We start from the raw sequence: 22,780 nt of genomic DNA, 5'->3' as shown, positions 1-22,780 counted from the left end.
AAAGTAGAAGATACTTCATGGGATAGAGAAAGTAGAAGATACTTCATGGGATAGAGAAAGTAGAAGATACTTCATGGGATAGAGAAAGAACAAGATACTTCATGGGATAGAGAAAGTAGAAGATACTTCATGGGATAGAGAAAGTAGAAGATACTTCATGGGAGAGAGAAAGTAGAAGATACTTCATGGGATAGAGAAAGTAGAAGATACTTCATGGGATAGAGAAAGTAGAAGATACTTCATGGGATAGAGAAAGTAGAAGATACTTCATGGGATAGAGAAAGTGGAAGATACTTCATGGGATAGAGAAAGAACAAGATACTTCATGGGATAGAGAAAGTAGAAGATACTTCATGGGATAGAGAAAGTAGAAGATACTTCATGGGATAGAGAAAGTAGAAGATACTTCATGGGATAGAGAAAGTGGAAGATACTTCATGGGATAGAGAAAGTAGAAGATACTTCTTGGGATAGAGAAAGTAGAAGATACTTCATGGGATAGAGAAAGTAGAAGATACTTCATGGGATAGAGAAAGTAGAAGATACTTCATGGGATAGAGAAAGTAGAAGATACTTCATGGGATAGAGAAAGTGGAAGATACTTCATGGGATAGAGAAAGAACAAGATACTTCATGGGATAGAGAAAGTAGAAGATACTTCATGGGATACAGAAAGAACAAGATACTTCATGGGAGAGAGAAAGTGGAAGATACTTCATGGGATAGAGAAAGTAGAAGATACTTCATGGGATAGAGAAAGTAGAAGATACTTCATGGGATAGAGAAAGAACAAGATACTTCATGGGATAGAGAAAGTAGAAGATACTTCATGGGATAGAGAAAGTAGAAGATACTTCATGGGATAGAGAAAGAACAAGATACTTCATGGGATAGAGAAAGTAGAAGATACTTCATGGGATAGAGAAAGTAGAAGATACTTCATGGGATAGAGAAAGAACAAGATACTTCATGGGATAGAGAAAGTAGAAGATACTTCATGGGATAGAGGAAGAACAAGATACTTCATGGGATAGAGAAAGTAGAAGATACTTCATGGGATAGAGGAAGTAAACCCAGAATAATACTTTCAGATACGCCAAGGCAGCAGGATAAGTTGGGGCCAGTACGCTGTTTTAATGGGAAGATGGTAGATTTGGCATTGTGAAATGATGAGATCAAATGGGCTGAAGAATCTTTTTCATACAAACCTATCTTCCGATCTTGTAGGGAAGTGACAGAGTTATAGCAGAGTGGTAGTGTGTAAGTTTGCAACCACAGTTTCCCACCTGTTAATTTATGGTTCATACATAAGAACATAAGAACATAAGAAATAGGAGCAGGAGTAGGCCAATCGGCCCCTCGAGCCTGCTACGCCATTCAATAAGATCATGGCTGATCTGATCCCAACCACAAATCTAAAGAACACAAGAAGTAGGAACAGGACCCGGCCACTCAGCCCCTGGGCCCTCTCCGCCACCCACAGGGCCTTGACCGATCCGAACTCAGCTTCATGTCCAATTTCCTGCCCGCTCCCCATAACCCCTAATTCCCTTCACTTCTAGAAAACGGTCTATCTCTGTTTTAAATTTATTTAATGATGTAGCTTCCACAGCTTCCTGGGGCAGCAAATTCCACAGACCCACCACCCTCTGAGTGAAGAAGTTTCTCCTCAGCTCAGTTTTGAAAGAGCAGCCCCTTATTCTAAGATTATGCCCCCAAGTTCTAGTTTCACCCATCCTTGGGAACATCCTTACCGCATCCACCCGATCAAGCCCCTTAATACATAACTTGAGAGGGGGAAAAGTTCATGTTTTCTCATCAAAAAAGTGAGAAAAGACCATCAGGCCCATCGATGCCCAGACATGAAATGGCCAGTGTGAAAAAAATGACCAATACATCTATAATTACAGATGACATCATTGACAAGCAAATTGAAGATGGACTCATAACAGCAGAAGTACGAGAACAGATATCTTACATCCTCCTGAGAAAGCATCGTCACCAAACCAAGAAGCCCATCCATCGCTCCCTGGTCGACATTGGGAAATCATCAACAACATCGTCAGGTAAGGAGAGCAGCCAGTCGTGCATGATGTAGGAACGAGGCATTCGAAACAAACATTAATGGCAGTTCCTGGATAAGAAACAAACAGTTGTGGTTGGGTTTTATCTGTCCTTTCGATTCTCAGTTGCGAACAGAATTCACAGTTGGGGTAACTCCTACATTGTCGGCAATGCCTCAGTTATAAACCTCCACTCAGACTGTTGCTGTGGAAAAGGGTCTTTTCTTTCCAAATAAAACCTGTGTCATTTTAGATTTCACCTTCAGCCAACTTTCTCCTCATTTGTTACTGCCCTGTTACAGTGGCTGCAGTGTGTACCATCCACAGGATGCACTGCAGCAACTCGCCAAGGCTTCTTCGACAGCACCTCCCAAACCCGCGACCTCTACCACCTTGAAGGACAAGGGCAGCAGGCACATGGGAACAACACCACCTGCACGTTCCCCTCCAAGTCACACACCATCCCAACTTGGAAATATATCGCCGTTCCTTCATCGTCGCTGGGTCAAAATCCTGGAACTCCCTTCCTAACAGCACTGTGGGAGAACCTTCACCACACGGACTGCAGCGGTTCAAGAAGGCGGCTCACCACCACCTTCTCAAGGGCAATTAGGGATGGGCAATAAATGCCGGCCTCGCCAGCGACGCCCACATCCCATGAACGAAAAAAAAAAATCCTATTCCCTTAGGAGAAGTGTGAGGTAATGCATTTGGGGAGGGCAAACAAGGCAAGGGAGTACACAATAAGTGGGAGGATACCGAGAGGTGTAGAGAAACAGAGGGACCTTGGAGTGCATGTCCACAGATCCCTGAAGGTAGCAGGACAGGTAGTTAAGAAGGCATACGGGATACTTTCCTTTATTAGCCGAGGCATAGAATATAAGAGCAGGGAGGTTATGCTGGAACTGTAGGAAACACGAGTTAGGCCACAGCTAGAGCACTGCGTACAGTTCTGGTCTCCACGTTACAGGAAAGATGTGATTGCACTGGAGAGGGTACAGAGGAGATTTACGAGGATGTTGCCAGGACTGGAGAATTTTAGCTATGAAGATAGATTGGATGGGCTGGGGTTGTTTTTTTCGGAACAAAGGAGACTGATGGGAGATTTAATTGAGGTATATATCGAGTGGTTAGGATCTGGAATGCACTGCCCGAGGGGGTAGTGGAGGCAGATTGAATCATGGCCTTCAAAATAATTGAAAGGAAAAAAATTGCAGGGCCATGGGGAAAGGGCGGGGAAGTGGGACTAGCTTGATTGCTCTTGCATTGAACCAGCGCAGACTCAATGGGCCGAATGGCCTGCTTCCGTGCTGTAACCTTTCTATGATTCGATAATTCTATGAAATTATCAGGGGCCTAGATAGAATGGATAGAAAGGATCTTTTTCCCTTAGCAGAGGTCAATAACCAGGGGGCATAGATTTAAAGTGATTGGTAGAAGGATGAGAGAGGAGCTGAGGAGAATTTTTTTTCATCCAGAGGTGGTGGGGGTCTGGAACTCACTGCCCAAAAGGGTGGTAGAGGCAGAGACCCTCATCACATTTAAAAAGTACTTGGATATGCACCTGAAGTGACATAACCTACAAGGCTATGGACCAGAACAGACCCGATGGGCCGAATGGCCTCCTTCTGTGCTGTAAATTTCTATGATTCTATTTTCGCAATCAGAATAATGTCAGATCGTGCTTTTTATAAACTGTTTGAAGGGCACGAGGTCCCCAAAATTCTTTTAGTTTTGGCAGTTTTATGTCAGTCTCTTCCTGGATTTTCAGTCCGTTTCTTTCTGTGACTAATTTGTACTTCCTGTAACTTGGAGATAATTTCTGAACGTGATGGATACAACAGATGGGAGGTGCTTCATACCGTCAATTCAATGCCTGAGCAAAACACAGTCAACTTAAGAGGAGTGGGCTGCACTCAGGTGAACTGGAGTCGGCCATTCAGCCCCTTGAACCTGCTCCACCATTCAATTCGCTCATGTATGACCTGTACCTCAACTCCATTTACCCATCTTTTCTCCATATACCTTGATACCCTTACCCAACAAAAATCTATCAATCTCAGTCTTGAAGATTTCAATTGACCCCCCAGCATCCATGGACTTTTGGGGGAAGAGAGTTCCAGATTTCCACCACCCACTCTAGTGACATCAGTGAATATGGTGGGTTTGGACAGAGTACAACCTGGGGAACAATTGGTCAGTTGTCAGGTATTCATACTGAGGTCGGGTGGACAATTTGGCAAGTGGGCCGATTTAAGAGGTGAGCCAAACAGGAATTCCACGCTGTTTACATAAAGGCCTGCGCTCTAACGCATGTGAAATAACAATGATTCTGATCAATAGGGTAGTGGAAAATGATGGAGCTCCACCAAACCATGCCAGGGAACAGAAGGAAAGGTATTTGCATCTGCTATTTCTGCACGTGTTGATTTCCTAACGTTGGTCTTGACGGACGTAGGGACTACCCAAGCAGCATCATGCCCCATAGGGAGGGATGGATGAGAAAAGAAACCTGAAGGACAGTGATACTGGGCATATCTCACGTACTTCAAAGCAGGCAACTTTAGAGCAGTATTGTCACAGGAGCTTGATGCTTGCTCAGCTTCGCTCTGAGGTTTGGTGCAGTGTGTGAGGTTATAAAGGGAATAGATGGAACACACATGGTCACCTTCAAGTGTGTGGGATGGACATCCTGTACAGGCAGAGCTTTCTTTATTGGATGTTGTCAGTTGCACCTTGAGTCACATTGTACAAATGTACTGCTTCAGGGCGGCAGGTAACACAGCAATGCACATTGGTGGAAAAGGCGGGTGGCAGTTGTTTTTCTCTGAACACGATCTGTCAGTGGTAGGTGAACAGAGTTTGGGCGAGGGGCTCTATTTCAGCTCCCGGCGAGCGCGAGCTTTCGGCACAGACTTGCCCGTGATACTTTGTAGCCCGGCTTGAGGCAAAAAACATGAGGCTAGTAGAGGAAATGGAGATTGTCTCAGGGATGACCAAAGGTTAAGACAAAGCAGAGACAGGTTTACTTGTGTATGCTTTACCTCTTGTTCGGCTGACACTGGCAGCCGAAGTGGGAAATGAATTCTCGTGCCCAGTAATGATATCTACCGCTCGAAGAACGGAGAGGAAAAAAAAATCTCATTTTCTTGCCATGATTGTTTCATGTACACTCATTCCAATGATTCACTTCACTAACGAAATATCTTTGTTTTTTTCCTCACTAACTGCTTGCATTACTATGCTGCCTGTAGCCCACAGTCCCAGACGAACCCCTGGCACTCGGACAAACTTTCACCGCTCCACCGAAGACTTGGGAATGAGGCAAGCTCCCAGTTATGGACGGCTATGTAAGTCACCTACGTTAGTTACCCGGTCACCGGGTAACCAAGATGGAGGCACCGCATGCAGCCTACGTGCATGCAACCGTTCCTTGCTTAATGTCCAAACAAACCACTCGCCCATAAATTGAAGGATTATAAATCGGCTCCGTACTGTAATCAAACTCGGCGTTTCCAATAGATACATCTCGACCAAACTGGATTTCAATTAAGCTCATGCAGCATGGGGTGTGGAAAGAAGCATCAAAGACTGAAATTGGCAGTAAACTGGGGAATCGAATTGCTGGACCGGCTGTTGGAGGAGCCCGAGTGGGTGTTTTTTGTTTTTAAATGGTGGAGATTTTGACAGCAATAACAGAAGCCTGCTCCACTTTCCCAACAGGAGAATCTTGAATCTGAGTTTTTTTGTATTTTGTACACAATCTTCGTTGTGCCCTTTCCATTGGTGGTAACATTCGTCCTATAGTGAGAGCTCCCGAAACAGTATGCAATACTCCAACTGTGACCTAACCAATGTCTTCTACAACCTTCAAGCTTTGCTGTTTGATGCCCCTACGTATAAAGCCCAGAATCCCATCAGTCTTTTTTTATAACCTGCACTCTCCCCCGTTAAAAGCTTCTGTATCTGCATCTCTCTCTGTCCTTCCACTCTATTAAGAATGCTGCCATTCATGGTGGACTTCCTTTCAGTGTTTCTCTGGAGACAGGTTCTGATTAACCTCAGATATGGGCTGTGGTTGTGGGGAGGGGGAAACACAGCCAAAAGGACTGCTGAAGAAAACAGAGGATTAAACTTTCCTTCCTGTAGAACAATTGAAGTTGGAAAGTGTCAGCTTCCCCCCTGTCTGAACAGACCTGCAAGAGAGAACACACACTATTAATGGGCAAATCCAGACGACCTGTTGGCAAGCTCAGAGCAGCGCTGTGTGAAGGTTTCAGACAAAGTGCTCCTCACCCAAGCTTTTCTCTCAGACTCTCTGGACGACTTATTAACACGCTGAAATGGGGCGAGTTCAAGTGAACTATTGCTGAAATAGAATTTTAAAAAAGCAACCCTTTGGTTGGGTTTGTTGGCAGGCTGTGGAAGAGCTGCAACGGATCACTGCAAGTACCAGGTGCATTGAGAATTTGAGGTTTGAAGAGATACAAGTTGGTGAGTTCAGTTTTTCAATTGGCTAAAGCTGGAAATTAGCTGGCTGCAATCCTGTTTGATCGGTGGCATTTTCGGCCCTGGTTAGATTGCATTTGTGTTCACGAATCCTCCGGAAGTTGAAATCAGCAGGAAAAGAGGAGACTTCCCAACGGAGGAAGGCCTGGTCACCTTGTCCACATCTTTCTCACTGGTGTCCAGCAGAACTTTCAAGTATGATCTGCGGCTTATTCTAACGCAGCAGAGCCCTCTCCACACGCACCTACAGATCCAGAAAGGGGGAAGAACATTAACTGGGCAGTTTCCCCAACTGATAAAATTGGGATGGACGAGGTCCATGTGTTACAAGATGTCAAGGTTCAACATTTTGTTTTTAAAACTTGGGATTAAGTTTTTTTTAAAAACTGCTGTGGGATTTCGCAATTCACGATTAAACTGCGATTGAACGCATTAAAATTAAAAATTGATCCGCACGTGAGGAATTTATCACTTTAAAAATACTTTTGAGCTCCACGTGACACGGAGCTGCATTTTAAGAGCCTGTCTGAGCCTTTCTCCTCCACAGCAGGTTAATTGCGGGGTTTTATCGTTTCCTCCAATTCTGAACCCCCAACTTGTTCCTTTCACCGCCTCCTCATCCCCGTCTTTTTCTCTTCGAGATGCCCGTGTGAACACCAAATTAAGCGAGGCAATTATGTACCTTTCTATATTGCAGGTCACGCTCAAAGCAGAAGTATGAATGATATTTCAGATACTCCCAGCGTCGACCAGGTAATTCTCAATCGTAGGCCAATAGATGTAAACCCTCAATGTGTACTTTTTTTTCTGAACTGTTAGATGATTTCAATTTTGATATTAAAGGGGTACCATTTTCATCATTGTGTTTGCTGAACTTTTTCCAGTGGAACTTTTCCTGCTTGGAACAGGAATAAAGTTTGTCTTGGTGCTGAGTTTGCCAGGAGACAGGGAGGGCAATGAAAATAGGCCTCAAATGCCCCTGACTTAGTGAGGAGGAGAAATAAAAAGTCAACCTCGGCTGCTTCTCCTGAGAGCTATCCAGTGAATCCTGCTGGACTTCAGGTAAAGATAGCATCGGACTCCGATGCAATCATAGGTACAGGAGGAGGCTATTCAGCCCCTCGAGACTGTTCTGCCATTCAATTAGATCTGTATCTTAACTCCATCCAGCCACTTTGGTTCTGTAACCCTTAATACCCTTGCCTAACAAAAATCTATCAATTTCAGTTTTGACATTTTCAGTTGATCCCCTGCGTCCACAGCTTTTTCGAGGAGAGAGTTCCAGATTTCCACTCCCCTTTGTGTGAAGAAGTGCTTCCTGACATCACCCCTGAACAGCCTAGCTGTAATTTTAAGGTTAAGCCCCCTTGTTCTGGACTCCCCCCACCGGAGGACATCGTTTCTCTCTATCTACACTATCAAATCCTTTGATCATCTCAACACCTCAATTGGATCACCCCTTAATCTTCTATATTCAAGGGAATACAAGTCCAGTCGATGCAACCTGTCCTCATAATTTAACCCTTTGAGCTCCCCCGACAGCAGCACTGCTATTGGCTGGGAACTGGTAATCTGGCCGTCCTCTCAGCCACTGAACGCTGCGTAGCAGGAATGTGCCGCCTAAGAGAGGTAAATGAAGTAATTGTTAACCCAAGTGGAAGTTCATCGCTTACCCCAGGAATCTCCCTGGTTTGGATTGTGGACTTATTGGGTCCCAAATCCAGCTGTGGTATTTGCAACATATCCAGCTCATTCATGACGACTGTTCACTTGAATCCAACATCTGCGGGGAGGAGAGAGCCGTGACCAACATCTGTGGGGAGGAGAGAGCAGTGGCCAACATCTGTGGGGAGGAGAGAGCAGTGGCCAACATATGTGGGGAGGAGAGAGCAGTGGCCAACATCTGTGGGGAGGAGAGAGCAGTGGCCAACATCTGTGGGGAGAAGAGAGTAAGCTCACCAGAGCTCTAGAGTGTAAAAATTTGGCCCTGTTTGTTTTGCAAAGTGAGCTTGAGGCTCAGTTGCCGCAGTGCTTTACCGCAAGTCTCTCTTAAAGAGGAACCTTGGTTCTTATCCAAACCCTGGTTCTTCAACTTTAACCAGCTTTAGGGGAAGCTTAATGGTGTCTGGGCCATGTAGGTAGCTGCAACCAAGTGCCCTCAAAATCACAAAGAACTGTAATTTTTCAATGCCTGGTTGAGTTGTCTTGGCAAGCACGGGATCCCAGCCCACCATCCTTTCAAGGTGATCCGATGCTTTGCTTCAAGCAGCTAGTTATTAAATAAACCAGCCTGTGCCATTGCAACATTAGACTTTGATACTAGGCCAAGGATTGAAAATTGCACAGATGACATCTCCTGGAGCAACTTCATGAAAATGGGCCGGTGCTAGAAACACTGTTTTCTTTTCTTTGTTGTTTAAAAACTGTTCAAGTGAATTTTGTGCAGGGATCCTCGTTCTTGGAGGCGGCTTGAGCCTCTGGTATCAGTCTGCACTTTCAGACAACTTCCTGCCTCATGCTGAAGACCCAATGAAGCTCAGCAAGGTGCATTTGATAATCAGCCGTCCTCGAGCATTGGCGAAGAGGCAAACTGTAGGAGCAATTGGGCAGTCAGTTATTTTCATCCAACAGCAAAAACGAATGCATCAAAAAAAAAGTTTCCAATTCATAATCACAGCCGCCTGCACCCCCCCTCCTTCACTCCCCCCGCCACCCCCCCCCCCCCATTATTCTTTCTCTCCTTTGTCACCTTGAACGCGACAGGAATCCAATATTCTAAACTCCAACTCATAAACACCTCTAATTATTTACAGCTTAAGAACAAATTCAAGAAGAAAATACCCCTGGACTCAGAAGCCTCGAACATCCTTGTTGGAGAAGTGGACTTTCTGGATAAGCCGTTTGTAGCATTTGTCCGGCTTCTACAGTCAATGACGTTGGGTGGACTGACAGAAGTGGCAGTTCCAACAAGGTATTGGGTGCACCTAGAGGGCATTTTGGTGAGCCCAGTGTAAAAGCAAAACAGATGTGGCACAATTGAGATGGGCGTGCTGTCATCTATCGACATTTCAGAAGATAGGTTAACTTCCTGTTTTGAAGCATTGCATTGGACATTTCTATTTGCTGAAGTAATGATGGGCTGCAAGCTCTTTTCATCGAATTGTAGAATGATACAGCACAGAAGGAGGCCATTCAGCCCATCGTGCCTGTGCCGGCTCTTTGAAAGAGCTATCCAATTAGTCCCACTCCCACAGCCCTGTGAATTTTTCCCCTTCAAGTATTTATCCAATTCCCTTTTGAAAGTTACTATTGAATCTGCTTCCACCGCCCTTTCAGGCAGCGCATTCCTGATCACAACAACTCACTGCGTAAAAAAAATGTTTCACAAATTTAATTCATTCAAAGCAATATTACAGGGTGGGCCTCAAATTTAAGTTATCGAGACTTACCACTAAATGTTGATGTCCTTCACTTCTCTGTGCAGATTGTTAATAAGCTTTGCTAAAATATCCAACATAACGGCAGCTCGATGATTCAGTTGCTTTGAAACACTGTCTTCAGCTGACACGGGTAATTACTTGTGTTCGATTAAGGAGTTAATCAACCCTTGGACAGCTGACACATGGTTCAATTGAACACTGCAGTGTTGATGCTGAGTTCACCTCAAGCATACTCAGTGCTTCTGGAACCCCTCTGTCGGTCAGCTGTACTCTGAATGTGTTTAGCCCTCTGCTGAGGAGTGGTAAGTGATGTCAGGCCAGAAACAAGCTCAGTGCAGTGGGTATGCAGCCTGACTTAAAGAATATCCTTCAATAAATAAAAGGTTAATTTCCTGTGGAACAAAGAAAAGAAATGACGGATCGGCATTTTTATGTTCACAGTTTTGACTTATTGGACATCTTTCCCAAACAGGTTTATCTTTATTCTTTTGGGTCCTCAAGGGAAAGGCAAGTCTTACAGCGAGATTGGAAGAGCAATGGCAACGCTGATGGTTGATGACGTGAGTTATTAATTTAAAACCTATTGGAAAAAGTGGAGCTCATGCTATCATACGTTGAGGTGGTAAAAGGAAAATGATTAGCAATTATTTACTTCAGCAGCACCGTGTAAAGACTGAATTCAACCAAGCTTCACTAATGAAAAGACCAGTTAACAAGAATCTATCCTGGCATTCCCTCACTTCCCAAATATTGATGCAAGTAAACAGTAGAGTGATGGATTGGCCTGTTGGTTTAATGCTGGAACACAGCTAGAGGGACTCATTTCACTGCGAGCAGCTAATTTACTCGGTAAAGAGGAAACCTTCAAGAATTAAGAGTTTGTGATATTAGACATTAGATTGGATTTTAGCGCATGTCGGGGCAAATGTTTGTGTCAGTGCCCTCTGCGCACTACTTCCTGGGGAATTCCTGATCTAACACCACAGTGGGAACGCCATCACTCGAAGGACAGCAGCAGAGAAGGCCCACCATCACCTTCTCGGGAAAACTAGGGATGGGTAATCAATGCCGGCCTTGATCCCGAGAACAAATATTTAAAAAATGGGGAAATGACTGAACTCCATTTTACAGGCCATTTTCCGGATGTTGTATTCGATCAGCCCTGGTGCCCAGTTATAATAGTCATCAGGTTTGCTGGGTACTGAGCTAAGTAAATTTGAAGGGTCTAGTTAAAAGATTTGTTCAATGGTTTACGGCCATCTCTGCACCATTTTTCTTTGTTTTTTTCTGCTGGCACTCAGCTTCTCACATCTTGGTGCCATTTTTTTAAACTCCCATTGGGTTTCTCAATGGGAATTCCCCTGATGTAATTTTAGTAAAGGCAAAGTTTCTCCAAGAGAGCAGAGAGAAAAGACTGAGTTCACACCAAAAGCTCAAAAACTTGGTGCTGGAGATCCTCTTTCTGGACAGCGTTCATGGATTTGTTATTAATTATTAATGAACTTAAATTAAATAAATTGAACTGTAATTATGCATCAGTGCTGTGCAGTGACTATTTGAGCTCTGCTGCAGCTTAGTATGCCTGACATGTACATTTTGGCTTTTGTTGGACTGGGTACCAGCTGTTCAGTGATGTGGCTTACAAAGCAAGAGACCGAGATGACTTGATTGCCGGGATTGACGAATTCCTCGATGAAGTCATTGTCCTGCCTCCTGGTGAATGGGATCCCAAGATCAGGATAGAGCCGCCCAAGAAAGTAATGTCAGCTGAGAAAAGGTAGGAATTCTTCAAACCCTACCCATTTGCTGGGCTTCTTCATTGAGCTGTGTACGTTCTCCATCTCCTTTCAAACAGATGGTTCCCAGTCACACTGAAGAATATTCACTTGGAGCACATTCTCTCACTGTGACCTATTGTTCCTTTGGCCAATAACAAACCATTCCTCTGCCCCCAAGTTCGATTACCTTTAAACACAGATCAAAGTTACTTGAGGGCCACATGAAGACTGACCATCTCTCTCTCTCTCTTTCTCTGTCTCTACAATAGGAAGTCTGTTTACTCTCTGAACGAGGCAGGACAGATGAACGGTTCAGCGGGAGGCGGAGGAGGAAGTGATGATGAAGAAATGGCCGCACCACATGAAGCTGGGGATGAGCTGATGTGGACGGGAAGGTAGACATTTCAATTGGCACAGTTACAATGTAGTAGCCTTTGGAGGCGGCATGTTGGGTCACTGAAGGCTCCAAGGTGATAGCCAACTGTAGGTGAGAGAATCCTTTCGGAGGATATGATAGATAAGGGCTGTGCAGTAGACGTGGTCTACATGGACTTCAGCAAAGCCTTTGACAAGGTACCGCATGGTAGGTTGTTACATAAGGTTAAATCTCACGGGATCCAAGGTGAGGTAGCCAATTGGATACAAAATTGGATTGACGACAGAAGACAGAGGGTGGTTGTGGAGGGTTGTTTTTCAAATTGGAGGCCTGTGTCCAGCGGTGTGCCTCAGGGATCGGTGCTGGGTCCGCTGTTATTTGTTATTTATATTAATGATTTGGATGAGAATTTAGGAGGCATGGTTAGTAAGTTTGCAGATGACACCAAGATTGGTGGCATTGTGGACAGTGAAGAAGGTTATCTCGGATTGCAACGGGATCTTGATAAATTGGGCCAGTGGGCCGATGAATGGCAGATGGAGTTTAATTTAGATAAATGTGAGGTGATGCATTTTGGTAGATCGAATCGGGCCAGGACCTACTCCGTTAATGGTAGGGCGTTGGGGAGAGTTATAGAACAAAGAGATCTAGGAGTACAGGTTCATAGCTCCTTGAAAGTGGAGTCACAGGTGGATAGGGTGGTGAAGAAGGCATTCAGCATGCTTGGTTTCATTGGTCAGAACATTGAATGCAGGAGTTGGGATGTCTTGTTGAAGTTGTACAGGGCATTGGTGAGGCCACACTTGGAGTACTGTGTACAGTTCTGGTCACCCTATTATAGAAAGGATATTATTAAACTAGAAAGCGTGCACAAAAGATTTGCTAGGATACTACCGGGACTTGATGGTTTGACTTATAGGGAGAGGTTAGATAGACTGGGACTTTTTTCCCTGGAGAGTAGGAGGTTTAGGGGTGATCTTATAGAAGTCTATAAAATAATGAGGGGCATAGATAAGGTCGATAGTCAAAATCTTTTCCCAAAGGTAGGGGAGTCTATAACGAGGGGGCATCGATTTAAGGTGAGAGGGGAGAGATACAAAAGGGTCCAGAGGGGCAATTTTTTCACTCAAAGGGTGGTGAGTGTCTGGAACGAGCTGCCAGAGGCAGTAGTAGAGGCGGGTACAATTTTGTCTTTTAAAAAGCATTTGGACAGTTACATGGGTAAGATGGGTATAGAGGGATATGGGCCAAGTGCAGGCAATTGGGACTAGCTTAGTGGTATAAACTGGGCGACATGGACATGTTGGGCCGAAGGGCCTGTTTCCATGTTGTAACTTCTATGATTCTATGATTCTATGATTCTATGAAACATCAGTCTATTAATAGGCAAGTCTCACCATCATCACTGAACCTTTTAAAAAAATCCCATCTTTAGAGAAATAATAGGAAAACACCCCAGCAGTTTATGTCAGAGATGGGAGTCGGTTCAGACCTGCAGTTGCCCACTGGTAAGTTTTTTCACCAAGGGCGATGCGGTGAATAGACACCAGGGCCTTGATTTTAACCCCCGCCTCACCCAGCGAGAATGGTTCATGGGAGGGGTTGAGATCAGGCCGAGTCCACTTACCGTTCTTAGGTCACTCCCTTCCCACCCAGAGACATCGTATCTTCACCGACTTGGAAGTTAGCCGAGGCTCCCTGCTGCAAGCGAAGGCCAAATACAAATTCAAAAATTCACGTCAAGGTCAGGGGGAGGCCCGGCCCGGCCCGGTGTCAAACCCAGCAACCGAATCACGGCAGGAGCCTCCGGCTGGCCAGAAGAGGCCGAGGTAAGTTTTGAAAAATTACTTTTATGCGAAATCCTTGAGGGCCAGGAGGAGCAGGAGTGCTTCCCGGCTAGACCCAGCAGGGAGTCCTCCCCAGCTCTGGCCTTTCCTCTCCCTCTGCGCGCTGGCATCGGCTGCCAAGGCACTTGCCCACTGCTAACTTTACGCAGAGGACTGTTCCCTTGGGTCCCGTCCCAATCTCGCTCCCGCACACCAGCACCTTATAAAATAACAAAAAAAAAACACTGGTGGGCTCAAAAGCCCAAACTCGGAGCATGTGCATTATCTGAACCAAGATATCCTCCCGCATCAAAACACTGGTACCTATTTCTACAGTTCTTTATTGTGCAACGGAATAACCTTAAATCTGTTCAATACAGGCAATCGGCAAATAGTGAAGGGGTTTGTAACGGTCCAGATGAGACTTGAAGCACAGAGAAAGAGCTGGAGTCCAAGAAATGAGCAGAGAAAAGTAGAGTTAGCTTTAGAGTAGTCGGAGGTACTAAATTACATGTGTACATATCTTTGTCTATACCAGCCACTCCTCCAGCTTTCTCTTAATGAACTGCTGCTTCTTACCATCGCCCCGGAGTTTAAATGTTTCTCATTGACTACAGGTTTTGCGGAGGGATGGTGCTGGATATCAAGAGGAAACTCCCTTGGTTGCCCAGTGACTTCTACGAAGGCTTTCACATCCAGTCCATTTCCACCATCCTCTTCATATACCTAGGCTGCATCACCAACGCTATCACCTTTGGAGGATTGTTGGGAGATGCGACAGACAATTATCAGGTGACAACTACACCACACAGCCACTTCCCATCGCTGTGTCCTGATTCGCCCCTGGCAGACGTTAATTGATAGAATGAAGCGGCAAACACCAGGGCCCAAAAATTCCTTTTCAATCGAAGAACAAGAGAATGTCAGATTTTCCCCGAAATTAATGACCCTTTAACAAAATCGCAGGTATTGGTTTTTTTTAAACACATGCGATTTCTAAGAATTCCTTCAGACGAGGGGAAAAAAACATTCTTTTGTTTATCGTTAAAAAGAAGACCTTTACCTCCTAAAAAAACAATCAGCATACGCAGCGCGCTCACTGAGGGAGCAGAGTCGGGCTGACGCAATGGCCAATCTCATTCTTCGGTAGCTGCATGCATTTATTGAGATTTGTTGAGTATTTAATGACTCCATCTGACACCAGTATTATCAGCTCCCCTACCACTGTCTGCCTTCCTTTTAAGAAAGAAAGAAAAACTTGTATTTATATAGCACCTTTCACATCCTCAGGACGTCCCAAAGCACTTTACAACCACTTTTGTAATGTAGGAAACGCGGCAGCCAATTTGCACACAGCAAGGTCACACAAACAGTGATGTGTTAATGACCAGATAATCTGTTTTACTGTTGTTGGTTGAGGGATAAATATTGGTCCAGGATACCGGGGAGAACTCCCCTGCTCTTCTTAGAAATAATGCCATGGGATCTTTTACGTCTGCCTGAGAGGGCAGACGGGGCCTCGGTTTAACGTCTCATCAGAAAGACGGCACCTCCGATAGTGCAGCACTCCCTCAGTACTGAGAGTGTCAGTCCGGGTGACGGGCTCAAGTCTCTGGAGTGGGACTTGAACCCATGACTTTCTGACTCAGAGGCAAAAGTGAGCCACAGTTGACATTAAGATGATGAATTAAGCATTAATTCGCCTGCTGCTCTGGATAGACTGTTACTCAGGATTCACGGATGTACAGAGGCTCTGTACTTCTTGTCAGAGGAAGAGCCAGGTTGGGTTGAGGGCGGGCGAGGGATCCAAATCTGAAAACCCGATGAAACCCAAACTGGGCGCTGTAAACTCATTTAGTTCCTGCTCTGTGCTCCAAGCCAGCCCATCATTCAAATAAAGAAGCAGTCAAAGTGTCATCCTTTGCTCGGTCTGTTTTCCCTCGCCAACTAATACATTGACCTCTTTATAGGTGGCAATTCAAAGGCTGCCACAAGAGTGAGAGTCTGTTTTACGTTAGGGTCTGTTTGCAGAGGGGAGGGAGGCAATGCTTGACCTTTTAGCAGAGAAGTGTTCACTAACTTTGTGACCGGTGCAGGGGTATGCTTCGATTGTCTCTAACGCCACGCTTGTCACACTGCTGCGAGGTGGAAGGGACCTGGAGCTGGAAATCTGGTTGTATTTGACACGATGGGATCTGCCTTATCCTCACTCTTGATTTTGCAAGTATTGTGGAGGCTGTTGTGGCCGAGAAATCTCTCAGTTTTATTGCTCCCTTGGTGAGCGGAGCACGTGTCACCAGCTGCCACGGTAACCAACTGCGACTATACTCATTACATCTTCTGTTCCCTGAAACACTAGCTGCATGAGAAGGCTCTGATTGTGCTTTTAAAAGGAACCACAGAATAACGAAAGCTTTAATCTGCTTTCCACTTCTATTCTACTGACTTGATGACCTCAAATGGTTCTAGGGAACGGTCCCTATAACAGCCAAATCACCCGTGTGCAAATACGTGTGTGACAAGTATCTTGCAGTGAAACCAGTAGTTTTTCACCGGGTGATGTGCTTGGAGTGGACATTAACACGGCAACTGCATTCAATCTTGGGATAGGCTTTCAAAACATTTTAAAGAACCATGAATGCTCAAACCTAATTACCATTTTGACCCTGTCGGCTGCACATGAGTCTACTGACTTGTAAACAAACTGTACAGTGACAAGTATGTGTTTCACACAGGAAGAACAAATGGCTGTCACAGATGAGGAGACATTTTTTTTTAACGCAGCGAGTTGTTACGATCGGGAATGCACTGCCTGAAAGGGTGGGTGGATTTCAATAGTAACTTTCAAGAGGGAATTGGATAGATACTTGAAAAGGAAAAACTTGCAGGGCAGAAGAAGTGGGACTAATTGGATCGCTCCTTCAAAGAGCAGGCATCGGTACAATTGGCCAAATGGCCTCCGTCTGTGCTGTAAAATTCTGTGATTCATAAGAATTCCATGAACAATTTTAAATTTGCTGAGCGTTTTAGTGGACACGGTGCTTAAGATTACTCAATGTGAAGGAACAACCATAAAAAGCAAATAGAATGCAGAGGTGTAGAGGCAAAACAGCACAGCTGGAGTCAGAGGAAGTTATGTTTAAAACCGTACGGGACTGTGGTGAGACCAAACCTTGAGAAGAGAAGAGTCATGAGACTGACCACTTAGTGTCAACAGACTGAATTATGGGCAAAAGACGTCAGACACTTGGGCTATTCACCCTTGAAAGGAAACAATTGCAAGGGGACATATAAGATGGTAAATGATGTAGACAAGGTTCACTTCACATGAGACCATGCCAGTTGGACAAGGGCACACAAGCTCAAACTGGTGAAAACCAAATTGAGGACAATGTCAGGAAGTCGTTCTTCACACAAAGAGTGATCACCGAGTGAAATGGGGAGGGAAGTGGTGGGAATACCTGCCGGAATCATTGAGGAAACAGCTGTCTGCAATTATGGGAAGACCAGGAGGTTTTGTTCTGGATGGGTGACGAGTGTAGACCAAATCATCTTCCTGAACTGTATCTATTAAGTGATCTTGTGAATGAATGAATCATTACCTTTTACTCAGTGCAAATTTAATGTGAGCAGCTGAAACACAAACACAACCAAACGCCACAGTATGTGTTGGAACAGCGATGCACGAAGTGTATCGAGGCAGATTGGTTCAAGCTGTGGCCAAGAATTAATAGTCCTGCATGCTGCATGGACCTCTAGTACATCCAATTCAATTGAAAACCTAGTGACTTCTACTTCAAACTAACAGACTATTTTTTTTTTACACACGAACAGGGTGTAATTGAAAGTTTTCTTGGCACTGCGTTCACCGGTGCTGTGTTCTGCTTATTCGCCGGGCAGCCCCTCACCATCCTGAGCAGTACAGGTCCAATTCTCATCTTTGAAAAGCTCCTGTTTGACTTCTGCAAGTGAGTATCCTGGTCACTTAAACTGCAGTGCGCACAGTGCAGGGAAATGTCTGTCATTTTAATTATCTTATTGCCGAAGGGAGCTAGATGCATGTTAAGTGAGGACCTTTTTTTTTCAACAGAAACAGGACAGCGTTTCTGTGATAGGACTCCCATCATTTATTAAGCCTGAGGGATATGTTGCAAATTTTATAGGAACATTAGGAACAGGAGAAGGTCATTCAGCCCCTCGAGCCTGTTCCGCCATTCAATTAGATCATGGCTGATCTGTATCTTAACTCCATTTACCCGCCTCGATTCTGTAACCTTTAATCCCCTCGCCTAACAAAAATCTGTCAATCTCAGTTTTGAAATTTTCAATTGACCCCCCAGCCTCAACAGCTTTTTTTGGGGGGGGGGGGGGGGGGGAAGAGAGTTTTGAGTTTGTAATCAAGGAGAGGAGCCAGGGGTTGGGGGTGAGGAGGGGGTCCTTCTTCTTAAAATGTTACTTAAAAGGTAATAGTTATGATTTTAAACTGCTCTTTCAAATGATCGTGAGGAAAATGGTAGATCTAACTATTTACAATCTTACTTTGCAAATTTGAGAGCATTGCTCTTACTGCAGATGAACAGTTGCACCCAATCTGTATTCTCTGAGCTTCCAATATTTGTGCAGAGCATTTCCCACTTTGTTCTTTAACCAACACTGAACGCTCTCATCCCCCAACTCTTTTGTTCACCAGTTTTCTCCTCTAACCTCTCCTGAAAGTTGTTGCTGGACGTGGTTCCATGGCCGTTGACCATCCTCCAATACCCTGCCCAAGCGGCCATTCTTCTGTTAGAGTCATGACTATGAGCGTCAACCATAGGAACAGGAGGAGGCCATTCAGCCCATCGAGCCTGTTCCGCCATTCAGTGAGATCGTGGCTGATCTGCCCGCCTTGGTCCCGTATCTCTTATTACCCACGGTCAATGGCAGGGCATCTGAAACCTCCGCTCGGTTGATATCAAAGGAATTTCTGACTAATTTTGCCCTCTTCAGCCCAGGGCAATAGTAGCCCTAACACTGCCCTCGCTGATACCAACTAACTCAGCACAGATCAAACCTGGGACCTTTCTGGTCTGTGTGGTTCAGCTAATCACTGGCTCAACACATTGAGCCATGGGGAGGGGGTGCTCCTTCTATGTCTCATCTTAAAAGGAGTGAGATAATGCAGAACAAGAAGAACACAAGAGTGTCGGGCAAATAATAAGTTGTGACTTCAGTCACGGAGCATGCAACATTAAAAAATTATTCTAAATTCGCCTACTGCTTGACAGACACACAGGTGCGTCAAGGACATTTTGACTCCGTCAGGAATGTCACTTCAAGTTTTCCAGTAATACCTTCAAAAACAGCTTTAATCAATCTCCCATTTGTGCAGACTGAACCATGACCAAAAAGCTGGAGGGGGGTGAGTTTTTTTTCAGCAGTAATCAAAAAATGCAACAGATTATAATTCAGTAAATCTTTCTACTTGGAAGCCGAATGCTCATTTAGTGGTGAAGGCAGCTGGAATTCACAAACTGCATCGTGTGCGACACGGCCTTCGGTGCAGTGCATCCGAGTCCAAGTTTATACCAAGTTAACTCATGCAACCAGATCACAATCTCAACCAGGCTGAGAAACATCGGAACATAGGAAATAGGAGCAGGAGTAGGCCATTCGGCCCCTCGAGCCTGCTCCGCCATTCAATAAGATCATGGCTGATCTTCGACCTCAACTCCACTTTCCCGCCTGATCCCCAGATCCCTTAATTCAAAAATCTATCGATCTCAGCCTTGAATATACTCAATGACTGAGCATCCACAGCCCTTTGGGATAGAAAATTCCAAATATTCACAACCCTCTGAGTAAAGAAATTCCTCCTCACCTCAGTCTTGAATAGCTGACCTCTTATCCTGAGACTATGACCCCTAGTTCTAGACTCTCCAGCTCGGGGTAACAGCCTCGCAGCATCTACCCTGTCAAGCCCCCTCAGAATCTTATATGTTTCAATGAGATCATCTCTCATTCTTCCAAACACCAGAGAGTATAGGCCCATTCTACTCAATCTCTCCTCATATGACAACCCTCTCATCCCAGGAATCAATCTAGTGAACCTTTGTTACACCGGCTCTAAGGTAAGTATATCCCTTGAGGAGGGAGGTGCTTGCCCATGACTTGACGTTTGTTTATTTTCATAACAGAACAGGAGATTTTGGACCCTGTCTCAGGGAAATCATTTGAACCCAATACGGCCTTTTAAAATATTTATTCTTCGGATGTGGGAAACGCAGGCTGGACCGTATTTATTGTCCATCCCCGGTTGCCGTGGGCAACTGTGTGGGTCGCCAGGCCACTTCAGAAGGCATGAAGGGTCAACCATGCTGTGTGCGTAATGGAGCAACCGGCAGGTTAGGATGGCACGTTCCCATCCCTGAAGGACATTAGTCTTTATGGCAATCCAGCAGCTTCATGGTCACTTGATTCCAGTGCCAAACCAGTGTAGTGCCGGTGGAAATGGAATTTTGATTTCCATCAGTATTACTGCACTCAGTGCTTTAGTTTTAAATCCTTCACCAGTCAGAAACACCGCTGGTCTGACACAATTACCCTCAGCACTTAATGCTTACTTATCCTTGTAATAGTCAATCTAAAGGGCACATTTCTCTCTTGCAGAGGCAATGATATAGACTACCTCGAATTCCGGCTCTGGATTGGTCTCAATTCTGCCATTCAGTGCCTTCTTCTCGTTGCCTCTGACGCCAGCTTCATCATTAAGTACATCACCCGTTTTACAGAGGAAGGGTTCTCCATGCTCATCAGCCTCATCTTCATCTACGACGCCATCAAAAAAATGATCGGGGCCTTCAACTACTACCCCATCAACTCTGGCTACAAACCAGACGACATGACTGCGTACAAGTGTGAGTGTGTGGCTCCATATCCAGGTGAGTTAGGCATCAACTCCGAGAGGGGAGAGAAAGGAAAAAATTAATAGAAATGTCTTAATATCAAAACTAGTTTTCAGAGTTTCATGCCTTATTTCTCCTCTTGCCTCCCTTCTGTTAGAGATGAACCTGCAGTAGCCAATTTTTCGAACTAGTTTCTGTCCATTTTTAAGACTAGTGGATCCCGTAGTTTATCTGAATTGTCGTGCAGCGCTAAGTACACAACCACCCGCCTGCCCTGTTACCGTCAGGCAGGCAGGGTTAAAATCGGGCCTAAAGTGTCTTCACGCTTTCAGAATTCCCACTTGCAGGTACCAAACTCTCTGAGGACTGTACCCCTTCATGCCAGAGAAGATCTGTGCAAGCTGCTGATGCAGAAACTGCATTGCTGCCCATAAAGGCCAGCCTCGGCCGGCAGCAACAGAGTTTCTGCATCAGCGGCTTGTACACACCTTCTGTTAACATCGGGGAAGGTCCACGGCCAGAAGCGAAGGTTGTGACTCTCCCACTTTAGGCAACTGCACGTACACAATTATTTTTGCCAATGCTCTGAAATCTGTCAGGCGAAGTACATGGAGCAGATGTGACCACACCAACAACCAAGAGAAACAGGACTGATTTGGCCTGAAAAGGTTCTTTATATTATAGACAATTCTTGTCCATGGTGATCACAGGGGGGGCATTCATCTCTAAATGAGTTTTCTTTGAATGAATGGGTTTTTGTCAAGTGCTGTTAATTTGACTATTGTAACTGATTATTTACTATCTTTATATCTATTGCAAACTCTGGCTGTTTTCAATCCTGGGTGAGTATCTTTATGAAACCTTTCTTACAGCCTGTCGATCTTGGTTTTCCTCTTTCCTCCCCCTATGTCTGACCACTTTGACTCGACCTGTAATTGAAACTATTCCCGTCTAGGTTTAGTTTGACGTTAATGTTTTATAGTACCTGCTAATTACAATGTGTTGGGAATGGAGCTTCTAGCCTCAGAAATTCTCCATTCAAATGAATGCAGTCATCCTCCCTTATCTTTGACCCTTCCCAGGATTGACTGTTTGTGTATTGGACGGCTGACTGTTCTGAACTATAAAGGCACCATGCATAAATTAAATGACATCTTTCTCTTCCGAAAGAACGTTCCCTTATTGCCATTATTGGTAGTCATGATGTGGAGATGGCGGTGATGGACTGGGGTGGACAAATGTAAGGAATCTTACAACACCAGGTTATAGTCCAACAGTTTTATTTGAAAATCACAAGCTTTCGGAGGCTTCCTCCTTCGTCAGGTGAGTGAGTGAAGGAGGAAAGCTCCGAAAGCTTGTGATTTCAAATAAAACTGTTGGACTATAACCTGGTGTTGTAAGACTCCTTACAATTATTGGAAGTAGCATTGCCGTTCAGTTTACCAATTATCATAATGTAATTAACAACAACAACTTGCATTTATATAGCGCCTTTAATGTGGTAAAAACGTCCCAAGGCGCTTCACAGGAGTGTAATGAGACAAAAATTGCCCTGATTAAAAATTAATAAAAAATGTTAAATGTGTGCAAATTGAAGAGATTGCACATCCCCACCAACCTGCAGCCATTCTGTGGGATATTGAAATGTAATGGGATTGATCTTCTCTCCCTGACTAGTCTGGAGGCAGGCAGGTTGATAATTCTCTGGAAGGTAGGGATTTGAAAAGGATGAAGTCATGATACACTGTTTCACAGCAGGTGCTTCCTTCAAATCCAAGGTACCGCCATGGTTTGGGTCCCCAGGGAAAATCTCTGTTTGACCCTGAGGTGAACTTCAGACCCCATATCCACTCCATCATCAAGACCGCCTACTTTCACCTCCGTAATATCGCCCGTCTCAGCCC

At 44.8% G+C, this 22,780-nt stretch overlaps 1 protein-coding gene across 7 annotated transcripts in view; it reads left to right on the top strand.

The window, feature by feature from the left end:
- The window catches only part of slc4a5a (solute carrier family 4 member 5a), an 85,453-nt gene that overhangs the window by 30,009 nt on the left and 32,664 nt on the right, over nt 1-22,780 (top strand). For 5 of the 7 annotated variants that reach the window (XM_068001259.1, XM_068001258.1, XM_068001263.1 and 2 more), the window contains 10 exons: nt 1,911-2,066; nt 5,318-5,413; nt 7,270-7,325; nt 9,386-9,543; nt 10,485-10,572; nt 11,635-11,789; nt 12,060-12,185; nt 14,610-14,784; nt 17,827-17,960; nt 20,641-20,912. In XM_068001259.1, coding sequence (XP_067857360.1) covers nt 1,911-2,066; nt 5,318-5,413; nt 7,270-7,325; nt 9,386-9,543; nt 10,485-10,572; nt 11,635-11,789; nt 12,060-12,185; nt 14,610-14,784; nt 17,827-17,960; nt 20,641-20,912 — 1,416 coding nt within the window. The remainder of the gene's footprint in view (nt 1-1,910; nt 2,067-5,317; nt 5,414-7,269; nt 7,326-9,385; nt 9,544-10,484; nt 10,573-11,634; nt 11,790-12,059; nt 12,186-14,609; nt 14,785-17,826; nt 17,961-20,640; nt 20,913-22,780) is intronic. The other 2 variants (XM_068001261.1, XM_068001265.1) reach the window with 1 other exon arrangement.

This window comes from Heptranchias perlo, chromosome 20 (genome assembly GCF_035084215.1).
Source record: "Heptranchias perlo isolate sHepPer1 chromosome 20, sHepPer1.hap1, whole genome shotgun sequence".
Lineage (NCBI taxonomy): Eukaryota > Metazoa > Chordata > Chondrichthyes > Hexanchiformes > Hexanchidae > Heptranchias > Heptranchias perlo.
This window is presented reverse-complemented; position numbering and strand designations above follow the sequence as displayed.